The 18,375-nt window shown below is 46.1% G+C and overlaps 1 protein-coding gene across 1 annotated transcript; it reads right to left on the reverse strand.

The window, feature by feature from the left end:
- Nucleotides 1–837: 837 nt before the first annotated feature.
- Nucleotides 838–17,797, reverse strand: REELD1 (reeler domain containing 1). The gene is made up of 6 exons (XM_019977003.2): nucleotides 17,295–17,797; nucleotides 14,463–14,685; nucleotides 11,093–11,256; nucleotides 7,241–7,586; nucleotides 5,758–5,821; nucleotides 838–4,929 (listed from the first exon to the last, which is right to left on the reverse strand). The coding sequence occupies exons 1-6, from the start codon at nucleotides 17,500–17,502 to the stop codon at nucleotides 4,324–4,326; spliced, it is 1,611 nt and encodes a 536-aa protein (XP_019832562.2). The 5' UTR covers nucleotides 17,503–17,797; the 3' UTR covers nucleotides 838–4,323.
- Nucleotides 17,798–18,375: the final 578 nt, after the last annotated feature.

Genomic DNA, 18,375 nt, shown 5'->3' on the forward strand with positions numbered 1-18,375 from the left:
CATCAAGGCCTTCCTGACATTCTAAGTCAGAGATGATTATGGCTGGTTTTGCAAACCAGAGAAGGCAATGGCACCCCACTCCAGTACTCTTGCCTGGAAACTCCCACGGACAGAGGAGCCTGGTAGGCTGCAGTCCATGGGGTCGCTAAGAGTCGGACACGACTGAGCGACTTCACTTTCTCTTTTCACTTTCATGCATTGGAGAAGGAAATGGCAACCCACTCCAGTGTTCTTGCCTGGAGAATCCCAGGGACGGGGGAGCCTGGTGGGCTGCCGTCTATGGGGTCACACAGAGTTGGACACGACTGAAGTGACTTAGCATAGCATAGCATAGCAAAGGCCAGATGGAGCTGAGTTCTGAATAGCTCCCTGAAAGCAGGGAGAAATTCTCAAGCTTAATAAAGCAAATGGATGCAAGTTCATTTCACTTGGATAGGAGAAATTCCTTGCCACGCACCATTTTTAGAAGGGGGGGGTAGTTTGGAGTGGTGTGAAGTCAAATCACAGAGCCTGCGTTCCAGAAAGACTGGGATCTCTTTTTAATACCGGAAGTCCAAGACTGGAAGAGGGTATGCTATCTATAATTTATTCATAAATTGCCAGCTCTTTTCAGACAACTTTTCAAATGAAACGTGACACTTGTTTAAATATTTACTGGCTTGTTGACCCATTTTTTTTGTTGTTGTTAATTAGAATTTTTCTAAAAAAGAAAACAAACATTGTAACAGCAAATTAATCCAGACAGCCTTGACAGTGAGCAAGCTCAGCCAGGCTACGGTTAAACGTTAAGTTGTGATTTTCCAAAATCATTGTATCCAAGGGGAGAAATTAATTAGAGATATCAGAAATAGTTTGTGGATGTAAAAAGGTTAAGATCCACCCCTACTCCTGATCTGTGATTATGAAATTAGCACAATAGATGTTAAACCATTTGTTTAAAATAGAGTTTTCAGCAATTGTTTTTCTGTTATTATCCCTGAAATGTGTGTTTAGCCCCAAACCGCCTTCCCCTCCAAGAAGTGGTTGGCTGAACAATTCTGTAGCTGCTTCCACAAAACAAAAACGGCTCTTTTTAAGATGCTGCATTGGAGTCCTCTGCCTAACTTCTCAGGGCTTTGTGCTCTAGTTAGTAGCTTCAGGTTAAGTCAACACTTCCTACTCGCTCCTCTCTAGGGTTTCTCTGAAGTCAGGCTTAGAGGACCTTAAAGATCACTGTGACAGAGGGGTTTTATGTGTCCTGACTTCAGGCCTGGAGACTCCAGCCACCTTTGCCAAAAAAGAGTTTACTCAGAATGTCTCAGCAATAATGTCTGACCCCCCGCAGGAACTGTGGCCAGTGGCTGCCATGACAACCAAAGAAGTGGTACCACCATCAGCTGTGCTGGGGCAGTGGGGCCGCAGCGGGAGGAGTTGTCGTGGATTGGATCTTGGTTTGGGTGGCCACAGGATTTCTTTAAATGGACTAGATTTAAAGATAGTGCTGCAGCTGCAGAATGACCTTGATAACAATAACAAGTCGATTAGTTAGAGACTGCTAAGTACTTAACATGTGTTTAATCTTCACAACAGCCAGAAGAGGTAAATCGTTCTGTGATCCATTGATCTCTGACGAGGAAGCGGAGGCTCAGAGGCCTGGCTGGCTCTTGCGCACATTCACTAGCGTGCCTGACGTGGGGTTCCCAGCCAGGGGAAGAGGTGCCTAAACCCTAGAGCCTGGGGAATTCCTGGCAATCCAGCGGTTAGGATTCTGCACTTTCACTGGTGGCCTGGGTTTAATACCTGCTCAGGAAACGAAGATCCTGCAAACCTCAAGGCACAGCCAAAAAACGAATCCTAAAACCTGGACGCTTCCCTTAGCCCCTTTGAGGCTTTGACGGGAGGGTGACCCACGGCATATCCTGGAGATGAGCAGACTGTCCTCCTATGCCAGCCCTGTGGCAGGTCAGCAGTCTAATCGGCGGTGCAGTGAGTTAAACACATCTTCAACTCCTTTTTTCACTTCTTTCTTTGAAAAGTGGGAATCTGTTGCCCTTCCCTTGGAAGAATGAGGTCTGTGAATCACTGTGACCTGCTGTGTGACCACCAGAACATGACAGGAGTGCAACCATGTTACTTCCCAGGCCAGGCCTTCCAAGAGCCCAGCTTCTGATTTTGTCAGCCTGGGACACGCTCTCTGGGAACCCAGCCACCAGGTAGTAGGAAGCCACAAAACAGAGATGCAAACTGTTTCTCATATTCATCAATGGACCCAGTGAGTGCCCAGCTGGCAGCCAGCACGAACTGCCAGCACCCTGCGTGAGTCACCTGGGATATTCCAGCCCATTGGACCACATGCCGAGCAGAAGAACTGCCCAACTGAGCCCAGGCAACCCCAGCACCACATGAGACCATCAGCAGTAGGCAGTTTCAAAGCACTGAGTTAAGGGATAGTTCATTTCATAGTAAGGGATAAGCAAAACAGCCTTTTCCCACAGGATGATATCCTCTTGGACAGGAAAGATCTGGAAGGGAGTGTATATGTGATGCACCCAGGTCTGATGTGACGTGGCCAGATGGGAGTTCCCCACTAGTGAGATGTCTTGTCTGAATCTTGGGGAGAGGGCATCTCTGGGGAGGGTGGGGTATGTGGGATGGATTTCTGTGGTCCCCATAGGAGTGCAGTACAGGTGTCTCTCTCCACAGCATTTCTAGAATACCTCCATTTATGAACACAATCATCTAGGTCTCTTCCCTGGTGGCTCTGACAGTAAAGAATCTGCCTGCAATGCAGGAGACAAGGGTTCAGTTTCTGGGTTGCGAAGATCTTCTGGAGAAGGGAATGGCTACCCACCCTACTGTTCTGGCCTGGAGAATCCCATGGACAGAGGAGCCTGGCCAGCTACAGTCCATGGGGTCGCAAAGAGTCAGACAGGATGGAGCAACTTAGCACACGCACATGCTCCGAGGTCTCTGTGTGCCCGTTGAGGTACTTGCCTGAAGCCAAGGGACAGATGTGTCTACGCTAGAATCTGGGAGGATGGAGTCTTGGAGCTGATGCCCAGCGAGCTAACAGGCTGGAAACAGAAGTAGCCCTTTCCTACACACCTGATTTTTTTTGTTGTTGTTATTGAGTTGCAATGTCACGAATGTCTCTTTCTCTTTGACAAATTACTGAACTTATTCCTCATGAAGTTCTTTTAGGAGCTCAATGTGAGGATATATGTACAGTTCTTGGCACAACCTACACAATTTAGCTACTCAATCAGGAAATATCATTTCCAAATTTATAGTGCTTTTGTTTCCACATTAAAATGGACCTTGACTCTCTAGTAGGTTTACCTCTGAAAAGGCAGCTAATTCTCATGTGTTATATTAGGTGACCATATTCAAGAGTTTTATTCGAACCCATTTGGTATCTATGGAACTCTTGCTAAATCAAAGTGATCTTCATAAAGTCACAATGGTCTCCATCCATCATGCTTTCTTAAACAGATAAAGGCTCTTAAAACTGTGCTGGTATTATCATTTATTTTTCAGCCTGACCTTTGGCAAAGGCAAGAAGTCTGCTAGTTGGTGGGCTACTTAGTCTCTCATCAAGTGTAAATGGATGGGAGATCTCAGATCCATTTACACCTGAAAAGGAGGTTTGCTTACCCCTCTCTCGGGTTTAAGGCCTCGTGCTGCATGTACATTTCTCCACAGATGTGCCAATCAAACTCTCTAAAATCTTCCTTGCCTTTGACCAATTTCCATGGCAGATTTGCCACATGTCTGAGTTTCCTGGAAGGCAAAATACCTTTGCACTCACCCAGTCGACCACATCAGAGCCAACTTTGAACTCTGGTTTGGAAAAACAAGACTTCTCTGGGGGGTGGCTTGGCGAGGCAAAGGGAGGGCTGAAGGAGACACAACTCCGCCGTTGCTGTTTTTTTCAAAGAGTTAGAGGGATGAGGCTGATAACGCTGAGGAGGGACAGAAGTTCTATTTCTGCAGGTTCCTTAAGGCAACGGAGGAAGCTCGGCGGCCACAGGAGTCTAGTTAATGAGCAGGTTATACAATATTCATTGTGTTGGGTTTAAGTCTTCAAACAGAACGTCTAATTGCGAGAAGAAAAAAAAAGGCAGCTAAATTACAGATGTTAAGACAACAAAGCTGGGGAAGAATTCCCTCTGATGATAGAACGGTCCTTGTGCTGCTTCCTCTACTAACTGCTCCCTGACAGGGGTGGGGGGTGGGTGCACAGTGAATCGCTGTTCGCATCAACTATTCTCAGTAGGTCTGTTCTGGCTGAGACTCTCTACAGGATGCAGGGGGAACCCAGAGAGGCCTGGGACCACGATTTTCTCAGAGGACTGTTTTCTTGCTGCCCACAGAGGGAGCAACCCAGTTGCATTCCCCTTCGACCAAAACAAAACTGTTGTCTCCAATTCTCCGGACGTGCACGGTCTCACCACCGTCAACCGTGGCAACCGCATCCCCGGCAGGCTCACAAAAGGACACCTCCATCTGCCTGCGGCAAGACTGGGCGTGCAGGTAACGAAAGCCAACAACCACGGCCATGCCCAGCACGGCCAAGAGGCAGAGCAGGATACCCAGCTGCGGAGTCCTGAGCTGGATCCCCCATGGGGCCCTGGCTCCATCCTGCCCGAGCTCAGGTCTTAGGTTGGTCTTCCTGGGGTCCCCCACCCCAGCCGCTCCATTGCCCTCCTCCACTCCGAGCTCCTTGTGCTTTGACCGAGGCAGGAAGCTGGCAGAGGGTCTTGATGCCTCTAACTGGCCATCAGCAGTGGTGGGCCTGGAGGTGGCAGAGGTGTGGAGGGCAGGAGTTGGCTGGGCTGCCCCGGCCCCATGTCCAGTGAGTGCCCTGGAGGACCAGAGGTGAGGATGGGGGAGATGGACAGTGTAAGAAGGAGGCCTCATCACTGTCCTATTAGAGGCCTTCATCTTGTCCTAGAAAAGCAAAGGGAAAAAGAAAAATCAAAGAAGCTAGTCTTCCCTCCAAGCAGCTGTTGAACTTTGCAACTACCCCAACTTCCTTAAAGAACCCCAGGCAGCAGCTGAAAACCCAGCCTCATGCCTGCTCTTAAAAGAGCTCAGAGGAAAACATCCAAGCAGATAAATATGCACTTGTTATTGATGGGGACAAGGAGACTAATGGAAACCCCCCCAAGACAGCATGGAGGTCCCATAAACACAAGGTCCTATTAGAGGGTCCAGGACGATATAGGTGACCGTCATCTCCAACGGCTGAAAGCTCTGAGTGTGTCTTTTGATGCTAAGACCCCCGCAAAAAGGACCACTGAAGCTTGCTATAGGCTCCTATAAATTTGAGTAAGGATATTATACCATGTTTTATTTTGTGTTCCTTTTAAGACTTCAAAGAAACAGTAAATCATTGACCATGTATATTTTATACTGCCCATTGATCTAACCTCTGGGACCATACATGGTATTTTGAGGCCAATGTTATAAAGGAGATGGTGGGGGAAGAGGAGAGAGGAATTATTAACCAAAGCTAAGTGGGAAAACATATCACCACCAGTGATCTGTAATTGGGAAAACCACCAGTTTCTGTAATTGCCAATAACTTCAGAGACACTGTGGATAATGGAAAGGCTGGTATTGATTGAGAAAAAAATGCTGTGTATACATCACACCCTGGCCTCCTTCTCACCGATTTTGGTTACTAGTCTAATAGCTATGATCACCTAGTGTGGAACTTCCCACTCTGGGATCAAAAATATCATACCCACTGCCTGTGTACAGCGTGGCTGTTACCTGTTCATCCCTATCCGAGGGCAGACAAGTTTCCAGTGAATCAAAGCTTGGATCATTCTGAGTCCTAAAAGGAAGAGAAAAAAAGCCGAGAAGGAGTCACTGAGTATTTGGGTTTTTTCCTTACCTTTTATTATAAAAATCTTCAGAATAAAAATGTAGAATAATGTAATGAACCCCCAGATATGTACCACCCAGGTTCAAAAATTATCACTTCATGACTAATCTTATTTTATCTCTCTCCCTGCCTACCTACTTTGCCTCCATGTTTTATTGTTTGTTTTTTCCTTTAGGAATTTCTTTACTTGTTTATTTTAACTTTTATTTTGTATTGGAGTAGAGTCCATTAACAGGCTTCCCTGGTAGCTCAGCTGGTAAAGAATCCGCCTGCAATACAGGAGACTCCGGTTCAATTCCTGGGTCGGGAAGATCCCCTGGAGAAGGGATAGGCTACTCGGTCCAGTATTCCTGTTGACTCAGACCGTAAAGAATCCACCTGCAATGTGGGACACCTGGGTTCTATCTCTGGGTTGGGAAGATCCCCCAGAAGAGGGCATGGCAATCCACTCCAGTATTCTTGCCTGGAGAATCCCCAGGAGCCTGGCAAGCTACAGTCCATGGGGTCCCAAAGAGTTAGACATGACTGAGCAATTAACCACAGCACAGCACACAGAGTCTATCAACAATGTTGTGTTAGCTTCAGGTATGCAACAAAGTGATTCAGTTATACACCTATCTATTCCTTTTCAAATTCTTTCCCCATTTAGATTATTACAAAATATTGAGTAGAATTCCCTGTGCTATACAACAGGTCCTTGTTGGTTATCTATTTTAAATACAGCAGTGTGTACATGTCAATCCCCAAATCCCAATCTGTCCCTCTCCTCACCCCTCACCCCTGGTAACCATAAATTCATTTTCTAAGTCTGTGAATTTGTTTCTGTTTTGTAAATAAGTTTGTTTATATCAGTTTTTTTAGATTCCACATATAAGCAATATCATATGATATTTGTCTTCCTCTGTCTGACTTAATTCCCTTAGTATGATAATCAAAAGGCTATGCTTCCTATCACTGTTGTGTATACTGATAACATTATATTTCTTGGAAATACTGGAGTTTGCAGTCCGGGGCTGCAGAGGGAATGGAGAGGGAGGCGAGTGAGGATGGCAGCAAAGACCCACTGAATCCTTGTATTGATTTATATACCTTATATAGTATATACTTATAATTTTACTTATCTAAATATGTAACCTACATTTATATTTTATTTATAGCAGCATCTCAGAGACCTCAGCCAAAACAGCAGTTTCCCAAGATAATCTACCTACCCAGCCCTTCTGCAATGAGTGCTTCTCATGCACTTAAGAGCAAATACGGTTGAGATCTTTTTCCGTCTGATAGCAGGAAGGTTACATTTCCTTGGCACCCTTGTGTTTGGCTTCACCCCACCACCTGTCCCTAATGGCCTACCCCCTGATCAATCACCTGTGGCAGGTGCTGAAGCCGGAAGCGAAGCTCTCTGCGGAGAAGCCCCTGAGGGCCACAAGCCTCTCCAGACCCCGGACACCCAGGGATGGTTCCAGGGATGGTTCCAGGGTTGGGCTGCTGTCCCTGCTGGGGTGATGGCCATCGCTGACTACAGCAGCTGTGTGTGAAGATGCTTGGAATGGAGTCTCTGCAGCCCCGAGGAACTCTGTCACCCCAACACTGATGGGAACAGGATCTAAACTGTCCTCTTCTCCAGCTCCAGTTACGGCTGTAGCAGAGACATCTGTGCGCTGCTGAAGAAGGGTGATGGGGAGACTGGGAGCCAAGTGGAGGCCCAGAGACACTGCAAAGAAAGAGGGAGAAATCATCCTTGTGTTGATTAGCACACAGCTAGGACCATGGGCTGAATGCCCGAGTCTTTGAGGTGCCTGAGGACAGACCGTCAAGTGTGAACCACTCAGAAGCACCAATTAAAGATTGTCTGGAGCATCCCCAGATAGCCTTAGTGGTAAAGAACCTGCCTGCCAATGCAGGAGACGTAAGAGATGGGGCTTCGATCCCCAGGTCAAGAAGGTCTCCTGGAGAAAGACATGGCGATCCACTCCAGTGTTCTTGCCTGGAGAATCCCATGGACAGAGGAGCCTGGCGGGCTACAGTCCAGGGTAACAAAGAGTTGGACACAACTGAAGCGACTTAGCACTCACAAAATGATCATCTGCTCAGTAATAGAAACCCCTGACTAAGCAGCAATAGAAATCCCTGACTAAGCACCCAGCTTTTCTTGTTTGTTTGTTTTTTTTCTTAAAGAGTAAGCTCCTAGCCCTTCTGGGCTTGTGCATCCTTTTTAAAAAAAAAAAAAAGATTTATTTATTTAACTGCTTCGGGTCTTAGTTGCAGCATTCAAACACTTAGTTGCGGTATGTGGGATCTAGTTCCCCGACGAGGGGTCAAACCCAGACCCCCAGGACTGGGAGCCTGGAGTCAGCCCCTAGACCATCAGGGAAGTCCCTGGGCTTGTGCATTCTTAACAGTCACCAACCAGAGAAAATAGAAACCACTGTGACCACTCTGTTTTCTTACTTCTGCCCCAAACTGCTTCTTGCTAAGAAAAAGGGTGGGATCCTACAAAAACCAGATTTCTTTTTGAAGCTCTAGGTCTTTCTTGCCATGGGATTAATGCTAAAAGTTTCCCCCGTGATGACAGGGACTCTGATCCCTGCTATGGACAGAGGCGGGATCACTGCCCTCCCCTGTCTCCTCTCCCATCTGTGATGAGCAGACATGACGGCCCAGAGCATTGGAAACAGGGCAGCAAACAGCCAGCCACAGGTTTGGAGTCATCGTCTGGCTTCAGCTCTTTACTCTGCCAATTCCTGAATACCCTGTCCAGGCGGAGGCCTCCAGAGTGTCAGTTTCTTCTTTGCAAAATGAGACCAATAATAGCCTGTGGGGCGTAGAACTGCTGAGAGCAGGACTGTGCAATCACTGATGTAGGTGCGTGGAGCACAGGGCCTGGTTCAGATGCAAAGTGCGCTAAGTGCTCACCACGGTGGTCAGCAGGGCGACCACGCTGTTCACAAAGACAGTGCTGGCAGAAGTTTCTGTGGCCAGGGCTCTAACTGGGTTGCATTGAACAATGATAACAAAAAACTGTGACACTTTGTTCTTACGCCTTTATTACTCAAAAATAGGGAGACTGAAGTGAAAAATAAAGAAAGCGTACACAGACACACAGAATTTAGCAAAAATCATGACCCTTTTAACTCCTGCCTGAACTCTGAATGCATTCAGATGCTTCCTGCAGACCCACTGCGTGCTGGGCCTTGTCCCGGGTGCTGGGGATGCAGAAGTGATGATGCAGGTTGTGAACGGTTGCTTCTGAACTCAAAACCTAGGAGGACAGACTCCTGCCTGCCCAACCTTATAAATCACAGTGTGGTCAGAGCTTTAATACCAGAGCTAAAGAAAGCAATTACATTTGCCTACCAAGAAGCAAGGGGCAGAGGTTCACAAAGGATCAAAGGAGACATCGGAACTGCCGCTTGGAAGGTAAACAGTTCATCAGAAGGAGCAGTTCCGTCTAAGGAAATGTCAGGAGGCAAACATGGAGACATAAAAGTATGTCATGCCCAGTGGGGTCAGATAGGACCCTAAAGAGTCCCAGAGCTCTGTTGGAAAATAAGTTTGAGAAATACAATATGCTATTTTCCCATGGGAAAACTCATCATTCCCATTTACCTACTGAAGTCCTCTTACAGTTAAAGCAATTCACTCCAATTTGTTAAATGACACCTCTCCCAATGCATGTGCGTGTACACACACATGTTTTTCCTCTGGGAAGCACTGGGATTTGTGTAGAGGAATGGGTTGGATGACAGGCAGGAGCAGAGGAAGGAGTATGAGCAACTTGATCAAGTGTTGACCCTGCAGCTGCTCAGACTGGAGTCTGCCAGCCCCGGGGGACAAGGTGCCCAGCAGGGTCGCCCATCAGAGAGACTTTGCAGAATCAACAGGACCCGTCTTCCTGAAGCCTCACTTTCACTCCTGTTCATCTTCAAACACTCCGTCATGTCTGACTCTCTGCGACCCCAAGGACTGTAACCCGTCAAGCTCCTCTGTCCATGGAATTCTCCATGTAAGAATACTGGAGTGGGTAGCCATTCCCTTCTCCAGGGGGTCTTCCTGCGCCAGGGATTGAACCCGGGTCTCCTGCACTGCAGGCAGATTCTTGACCATCTGAGCCACCAGGGATCCCCACCCATGCTTGGGATCCAAATGCAACATTTGCATGATTGATAACGTGATACAGGAGACTTCAAACCCATGTTGGTTTGCAGGTCTTCTTAAGGCCACCCTCTCAGATCCTGAGAGCTTTTCTCTGCTTTTAGGAGCATCTAGGCGGAGAGGTTGGAGGAGCTGTGCCGGGCAGTGGGGAGAAGACAAAGGTTTTGGTCATAGGCAGAGGGTGGCCCTGGGTTGGCTCTGATCCTGGATCTGCTGGACTAGCAAAGTCAGGGATTCAAATCATGTGCTGGCCTTATCATGTTAGCTTGGAATAAAAGAAAGAATACAGGAAGATGGGATCAAATGGTTTAAAGTTTGGCTCTTCTGTACAAGTGATTGGATGCCTTTATGAAGGCACCTGTTCAGAGCACTTAAATAGAAATAAATAATGAAAATAAGTTCCACTTCACCACGAATCTTCAGATAGGTCAGACATTCTCTAGCTGCTTAGGTGTTTGTTTTTTTTCATTGTCTATTTTTATTTGTTTTTTCAGAAGTTCATGGACCAATCGAATCTAAAGTCACGTGGTGAGCCTGGAAAAAAATCCATTGCCATTACAACAGCCTGATTCTGTTCTCCAACCCAAGCTGCAAAGAGCCATCTACCTACCTCAGAAAGTAACAATCAAAATTGGATGAGCTTTTATTTTAAAAAGAAAAAGAAAGGATTATTTCTGGTGCTCCCCATTTAGTCTCAGAGGTCCAGGAAAAATGGGTAAAATACTGTGGAAATTGATTAGGTGGAGGGGGGTGGTGGGAGGAGGCGTGTGGCTATTTTTTGATTTTGCAGCTCAAGTGCCGCGCTCCAGGGCCCAGCTTCATCTGTGAGGTTGAGCGGGACAGAGTGTGTTCATTGCCGTGAATTCTGAACTTGCAAGCAATCCCCCCAGCCCCCACCCACAGCTGTGCGATCACGTCCCCAGGAACTGTTGACACTCCCAAGACAGCGGTCTATAGCTTGTGCCCCTGGAACTGGAAACTGGCAGGAGTCACTTTTAAGTGAAAGTAAGGCACAGTGAAAATAACACTGCCAACCAGGCTGGTGAGTGTGGCGGGAAGTGGTACCTGGGATGGCTCCTTCCATGTTATCCAGCCTTTGCCCAGAGGCTGGCATTGGCGAGCCAGGCTCCACATGGCTGTCAGAATGGGCTCTGCTGTGTGTCTGTTGATACACGACAGATGATTCGATCTTCACCCAGTAAACGAAATATGACTGAACTACAGACAAACTGTAGAAAAAGAAAGCAGAGTGATGGGAGGATTTGGTCTTCCTTAAGTCATACCTCGCGCCATCCTAATAAAAAGGAGAGAACGAACGAAAAGTTAAAGAAGTACATGATAAAGTTAAAGAAGTACATGATCGTGTTACTCCCTTGGGCAACTTCATTCTTTTTAGAAACAAAAGCTCAACAGCAGCAAATAATTAAAATAGGAGACAACAGGTACAAATCAATTACTCTCCTGAATAAATATAATCATTAAGAATCATTTTGACTAAAAAGTGTCTTCTAGAACTGCCCTTCTAGAACTTCTAGAATTTCGGTCTAGAACTGAAATTAAAAGATGCTTGCTCCCTGGAAGAAAACCTATAACAAACCTAGACAGCATATTAAAAAGCTGAGACATTATTTTGCCCACAAAGGTCCATCTAGTCAAAGCTGTGGTTTTTCCAGTAGTCATGTATGGGTGTGAGAGTTACACTATAAAGAAAGCTGAGCACTGAAGAATTGATGCTTGTGAACTGTGGTGTTGGAGAAGACTCTTGAGAGTCCCTTGGACTGCAAGGAGATCCAAGCAGTCCATCCTAAAGGAAATCAGTCCTGAATATTCATTGGAAGGAATGATGCTGAAGCTGAAACTCCAATACTGTGGCCACCTGATGCAAAGAACTGACTCATTGGAAAAGACCCTGATGCTGGGAAAGATCGAAGGCAGGAGGAGAAGGGGACATCAGAGGATGATGAGATGGTTGGATGGCATCACTGACTCAACGGCCATGAGTTTGAGCAAATTCTGGGAGTTGGTGATAGACAGGGAAGCCTGGCGTGGTGCAGTCCATGGGGTCACAAAGAGGTAGGACATGACTGAGTGACTGAACTGAACTGACTGAGAACTGTCCACTCCAAAGGTTTCATCTTCAGCTGTGCTCATTCACCATTACTGGTGTGTCGTGAATTGAATTACACTGTTCACTGAAAATTTTATAAAATTCTGTTGTACAATGGTATAATCCTATTGGGGTTGTAAATGCTATTGAAAATGAGAGATAAATCATTCATAGTCTAAACAATATTTTGAATACATAATGCCTCTCTTCAGTAAAAACCATCTGTACCGACTTGATCTTATTCATCCTTCCCCAAATTTCACCAAAGCAGGGATTTGGGGCAAGTACCATTTTTCTCACTGTAAGTATTCAGAAGACAATCATAAAAATGTGATGAATTTAGCTGAAGTCACCCAGAGAGTGGGCAGGTAAAAGGGTCATCAACATGTTGATGTTACGGTGGGGAAGGATCCTGGGGTGACGGCATGTGAGGACCCAGAGATGCATCTGATAAGTGATGCAGCTCCTTTTCCTGTCAGTGGAGATCATGGCTTCTGATCTACTTCCACTGCTGCACAGAGAAGCTACTATGGTAAGTCTAAAAACAGAGGAAGATTGGGATTGACATGTATACACTATTGGTACTGTGTATAAAATAGAGAACTAATGAGAACCTACTGTACAGCACAGGGAACTCTACTCCATGCTCTGTGGTCACCTAAATGGGAAGAAAATCTGCAAAAGAGACAAAAATCCAAAATATACATATGTATATATGTAAAGCTGAAACTCCAGTACTTTGGCCACCTCATGCAAAGAGTTGACTTATTGGAAAAGACTCTGATGCTGGGAGGGATTGGGGGCAGGAGGAGAAGGGGACGACAGAGGATGTGATGGCTGGATAGCATCACCGACTCGATGGACATGAGTCTGAGTGAACTCCGGGAGTTGGTGATGGACAGGGAGGCCTGGCGTGCTGTGATTCATGGGGTCGCAAAGAGTCGGACACGACTGAGCGACTGAACCGAACTGAACTGACTGATACATGTAGCTGATTCAGTTTCCTATAGAGCAGAAAATAACACAACATTGTAAAGCAACTATACTCCAATAAAAATTAATTAAAAAAATAAAGTAATACATGAAAAGCAAAAAAAGAAAATTTAAAAACTAGAAATGGAAGAGCTTTGAGAAATACAAGTAATTGTACAGACCCAAGGGTTTCATATACCACCTTGAACTGGAACCAAAGTCCTGGCAGGGGCCAGTTACACCAACAATCAGGTGGGTTCTGGCCTTTCCAGGCGGTCAGAGTCATCAGGGCATGGGTGTTTTCCTCCTTGCTTGTCCTGCTTGCTGTGTTAGGGCACCAGGAAGAGATGGAAAAGGGACCATGATGTGTGGGGGCCACACACCTCATCGCTCACATTCCCTAGTGCCGAGGGGACAGCCTGCAGGGGAAGCCTGGGGTCTGGATGCCCCCACCCTTGGGCACGTCCTCCTCTTCTGCACATGAGGGTGTGGGGGAAAGAACCTAAGGAGGACAACCACCACCGCCGGTGTGTGCTCTGCCGTGTCTGACCATGGACTGTGACCCCAAGGACTGCAGCCCGTCAGGCTCCTCTGTCCATGGGATTTTCTTGGCAAGAATACTGGAGTGGGTCGCCATTTCCTCCTCCAAGGAATCCACCCAACCCAAGGATCGAACCTGTGTCTTCTGCATTGGCAGCGATTCCTTACCACGGAGACACAAACCCTTCCCTAAAAACCAAACCAAACCAAACAAATTCACTTTCTTGGTACCTGTGAATGTTTGAAAAGAAGGACAATGCCAGTAAGGACAATGCCATTGAGGAATGATGCTGTTTGTATAAAGCTGATGGTTGCCAGGAACTGGTTCACGCACGTGGCACACACTGGCTCTTCGACTTTACACAAGCCCATGAGGCGGGCGTTGTCATGATCACACCCACGTGATAGACAAGAAGCTGCGGCACAGAGCTGTCAGCAGTTCTCCCGGGCCCGGCAAGTGTCCACTGTCTGCCTGCCTCTGTCTCTGGGCTCTCTCTGGACTTTGCCACCTACAGCTCTTTTGTCCCCTAGTGAGAATTTTCTGGAGAGACTGGCCAAGGTGCATCTATGCCCGGGGACAAGGGACATCACACACTCCTAGACCGTGAATAATCACACAGAATGGAGTTGGGGGCAATTTTTTAAAAAACTCATCACCTATATAGACTCTCTAGTAAGGGCAGTCCCAGTGACCCTGTCCTTATTATAAGGTGCAGGGCAGGGTCGGGGGGTAGGCAGGAACCAAGGAAGTGTGTGAAGTCCCCTCCCTTCATAGTGGAAGTTCAGTTACCAAGACCCAGAACTTAACTCTCTTACAAGAACCTGATGTTCCCCACGGGCTGGGCAGGGGCCCGCCACTCGAACGACAGGTTTCTCTTCCGGGACTTGTCCGCGTGGGTGACTGTGTCAGCCTCTTCAAAGCAAGTTATCAGTTTGGAATGAGGAGGAATGGAGACAAAAGTGCCAGCTATCTGATGATCAGACACTCTTCGGGCCTGGAGTAGGAAGCCCATGAAATCACGACTGCTCCTCACGGCCACTGCAACAGAAAACGTCCATCAAGGCCAACATCCTGGAAGGAGCAGCACTAGGGAACTTCATATGAGTATTTTTCAAAACAAAAAGCTTAGAACCAGTCCAGTGCCCAGAAAGTAAACAATTCATTAGGGGGAAAAAAGGTTGAAGGGCTATTTCACACCCCAAATAAATTCTGTTTGGAACAAAGACATGTAAAAACGAAACACGAAAGAACTAGAAACAATGGTTTGGCTTTTTACTGGTTTTTTTTTTTTTTGGTTTTTGCTTTTAATATTGGAGTTAGGAGTGTCTCTCTAAGCAAACCTCAGTAGCCATAATGGGAAAAAAATGATTTCTTAAAATTCTTAGCATAGAAGAAATCAGAACACAAGGGATAAACGGAGAAAGATATCTGCAAGATACAACAGGCAACTATACAGAGAGTTATAGTGAATTAACAAAAGAGATGACCAAACTGAAAATCACCAACAGAGACAGAAAATAAAACAGGCTCAATCACAATGGTTAAAACAACTATAAATGAGACACTACTTTATACCTATCTTATTAAGAAATTTCAAAACATGTAAGTATAACCAGTATTGATAGCACAACAGAAAAACTAGGACACTCATTCAGAAGTGCTAGGACTGTAAACCATGCAACTCTTTGAGGGAGTACCTTGATAATATTTTATGTGTTTTTTTTAATCCCCACACTAACCAACAGAACAACGTGACTGGACAAAACCATAGAGAGAGAATCCATTTTATTTCCATTTATCACCTCTAATTCCCATCTAAAGAGGCAGCATCCATCAAAAGAGAGTGGAGCCAGCAGCTCTGCTGTGCTTGAGTTCCCTGTGGCTAAATAGATGGTGTGCTGCTACGCTGAGCTACCATCTTCAACACCAGTGACTTTCTTTGCTGCTTTCTTCCAGCTGGCACCTTGGGAGCTTGGCCCAAGGTAAGCAGGAGTGATTCTGAAGTGTGTGTGTGTGCGTTGGGGGGGGTGGGGGGGATGGTGGGAAGGGGACCCCTGGGGGACGATCCTCAGTCACTGACTACCCTTCCTCCATCCTCCTGAGGGACGATTCAGAACCGTGTGTCATGTGGTTTCTCAAAGGGCCATCATGGGCTTGGATCCCAGTGTACTTCCCACAGCAGTAACCCACTCTTTCACGCCCCTTTCACCCATTCTCTCTTTTTCATCAGTGCTTCTTGGGTCATTTCCCAAATAAACCACCTGCACACAAGTCCTCACTCTGCTTTTCTAGGCACCTGAACTAAAACAGCAGGAAATGCTCTTTTCACCCCTCAAATAACTTTAGTTTTAAATAAGGAGGTATACAGTCTGTTTCTCACACATATTTGATACGGGGTGTTTGTTCAGGGTAACTATATTTATATCTTACAATAAAGACAAAAAAATTTTATAAGGCCATTTGTACCCTCTTCTACTATAAAGATTAATATCAATAAAAGATTCATTATGTGATTTTAATGATGCAAGTATATCATGATTTATGGCTGCAACTAGAGACCATCATACTGAATAAGTGAAAGTGAAAGTTGATCAGTCATGTCACTTTTTTCTGACCCCATGATCTATACAGTCCGTGGAACTCTCCAGGCCAGAATACTGGAGTGGGTAGCCTTTCCCTTCTCTAGGGGATCTTCCCAACCCAGGGATCAAACCTACGTCTCCCACATTGCAGGCAGATTCTTTACCACCTGAGCTACTGCTGCTGCTACTGCTGCTGCTGCTGCTAAGTCGCTTCAGTCATGTCTGACTCTGTGCGACCCCATAGACGGCAGCCCACCAGGCTCCCCTGTCCCTGGGATTCTCCAGGCAAGAACACTGGAGTGGGTTGCCATTTCCTTCTCCAATGCAGGAAAGTGAAAGTGAAGTCGCTGAGTCTTGTGGGACTCTTAGCGACCCCATGGACTGCGGCCCACCAGGCTCCTCCATCCATGGGATTTTCCGGGCAAGAGTACTGGAGTGGGGTGCCATTGCCTTCTCCGACCTGAGCTACAGGGAAGCCCAAAAATACCAGAGTGGGTAGCCTACCCCTTCTCCAGCAGTAAGTCAGAAAGAGAAAGACAAATACCATATGATATCACTTATATGCAGAATCTAAAAGAGGGAACGAAAGAAACTGTCAAACAGACTCACAGACGTAGAGATCAGACTTGTGGCTGCCAAGGGAGGGCGGGTAGAGGAGGGCTGGGCTGGGAGTTGGGGTTAGCAGGTGCAAGCTAGTACACACGGAATGGATAAACGACCAGGTCCTGCCATGTAGCACAGGGAGCTGTATTCAGTAGCCTGAGATAAACCATAATGGAAAAGAATATTAAAAAGAATGTGTATACATATAGAACTGAGTCACTTTACTGTACAGCATAAATTAATATCACATTGTAAATCAACCATACTTCAGTAAAAAAATAAACTAAAAAAAAGACCATAAATATTTCATGTTTTCTTGGGTACATAATTTCTTCTTAGGATTAAACCAAACTATAGCCCAGGAAACTCCTGCTTTGGACAAACACAACTTGGAATTTGTCACTAGGACCTTGGGGCTCCCGGTGGGAGTCGGGGGTCTCTCAAAGCCTCTTCCACACCTACCTGAAACCGTGGCACCCGCTGAGTAGGAGGAGCTCCCGGTGAGGATGGTGATGTGGTGGGTCCCGGGGCTCTGAGTCCGGGCTGGAATGTGCTTGGGTCGCATGTCCGCACAGGCCACCGCGCCAGCCCCGTGGGAAAAGGCGGAGGAGCCGGGCACCAGGCAGAGGGCGGCACAGGCCCAGCCTGTGAGGGCGGCGGGCACCCCCATCCTGCCCTCTCCCGCGTCCCGGGGAACAGCAGCTTCAATCCAGATGCTATTTAGGAAAAGGAGGTGATGTCTCTCTGACTGTGCCTGACCTCACTGAATCCCACACTGCCTTTATCCCTGAGACACCTTTGGTGCCCACTTCCCAGACTGCAAGTGCTCAAGATCAAAAAAAGATGTGCCACATTACTACATAGAAAAGAGATGACCAACAAGGGCCTACTACAATAACACAGGGAATTGTACTCAACTTTTTGTAATAACCTATAAGGGAAAATAATCTGAATAAGAATACATACATATATCTGAATCATTCTGCTGTATACCCGAAACTAACACAACACTGTAAATCAATTATACTTCATTCTTTAAAAAAAAGAATATCTCTTTAAAATAGCATTTAAAAAATCAATGTGGAAACGACCAATAAATATAGTTAGAGCAACTTGTTAACTAAAAAAAAAAATCAACTAAATTAAAGTTTAAATGTGAAAAAAGGAAACTGCAAGAAAAAAGAAAAAAAGTATGTGCCAGACTAGAGGAAGTGCTTCATTTTTAAACCCTTTTTTTTAAACTCTCTTCTTATAATTTTTTTGTAAGAATGCCTCTTTTTAAAGAGAGGCTATGCTAATTACACCAAAGAAATAAGACCAGAAAATGTTTGAATCCTAACGTGAACTCCTTACAAACTGCCTGATATCCAAGGACAATGTGAGCTGTAATATATTATAGCTGAAGTGAGACTCCCGATGTTCCAATATGGGCAGGCAGCCTGGCATATGGTGGCTTGGTTTAGCATCTTCTCTCTCTAATTGCAAATTACAGAGTTAAATGCTACAAATCTTCTGCCAACTATCAATTATTTAGGGAGATTGT

The sequence above is a fragment of the Bos indicus genome, chromosome 17 (assembly GCF_029378745.1).
Source record: "Bos indicus isolate NIAB-ARS_2022 breed Sahiwal x Tharparkar chromosome 17, NIAB-ARS_B.indTharparkar_mat_pri_1.0, whole genome shotgun sequence".
Taxonomy (NCBI): domain Eukaryota; kingdom Metazoa; phylum Chordata; class Mammalia; order Artiodactyla; family Bovidae; genus Bos; species Bos indicus.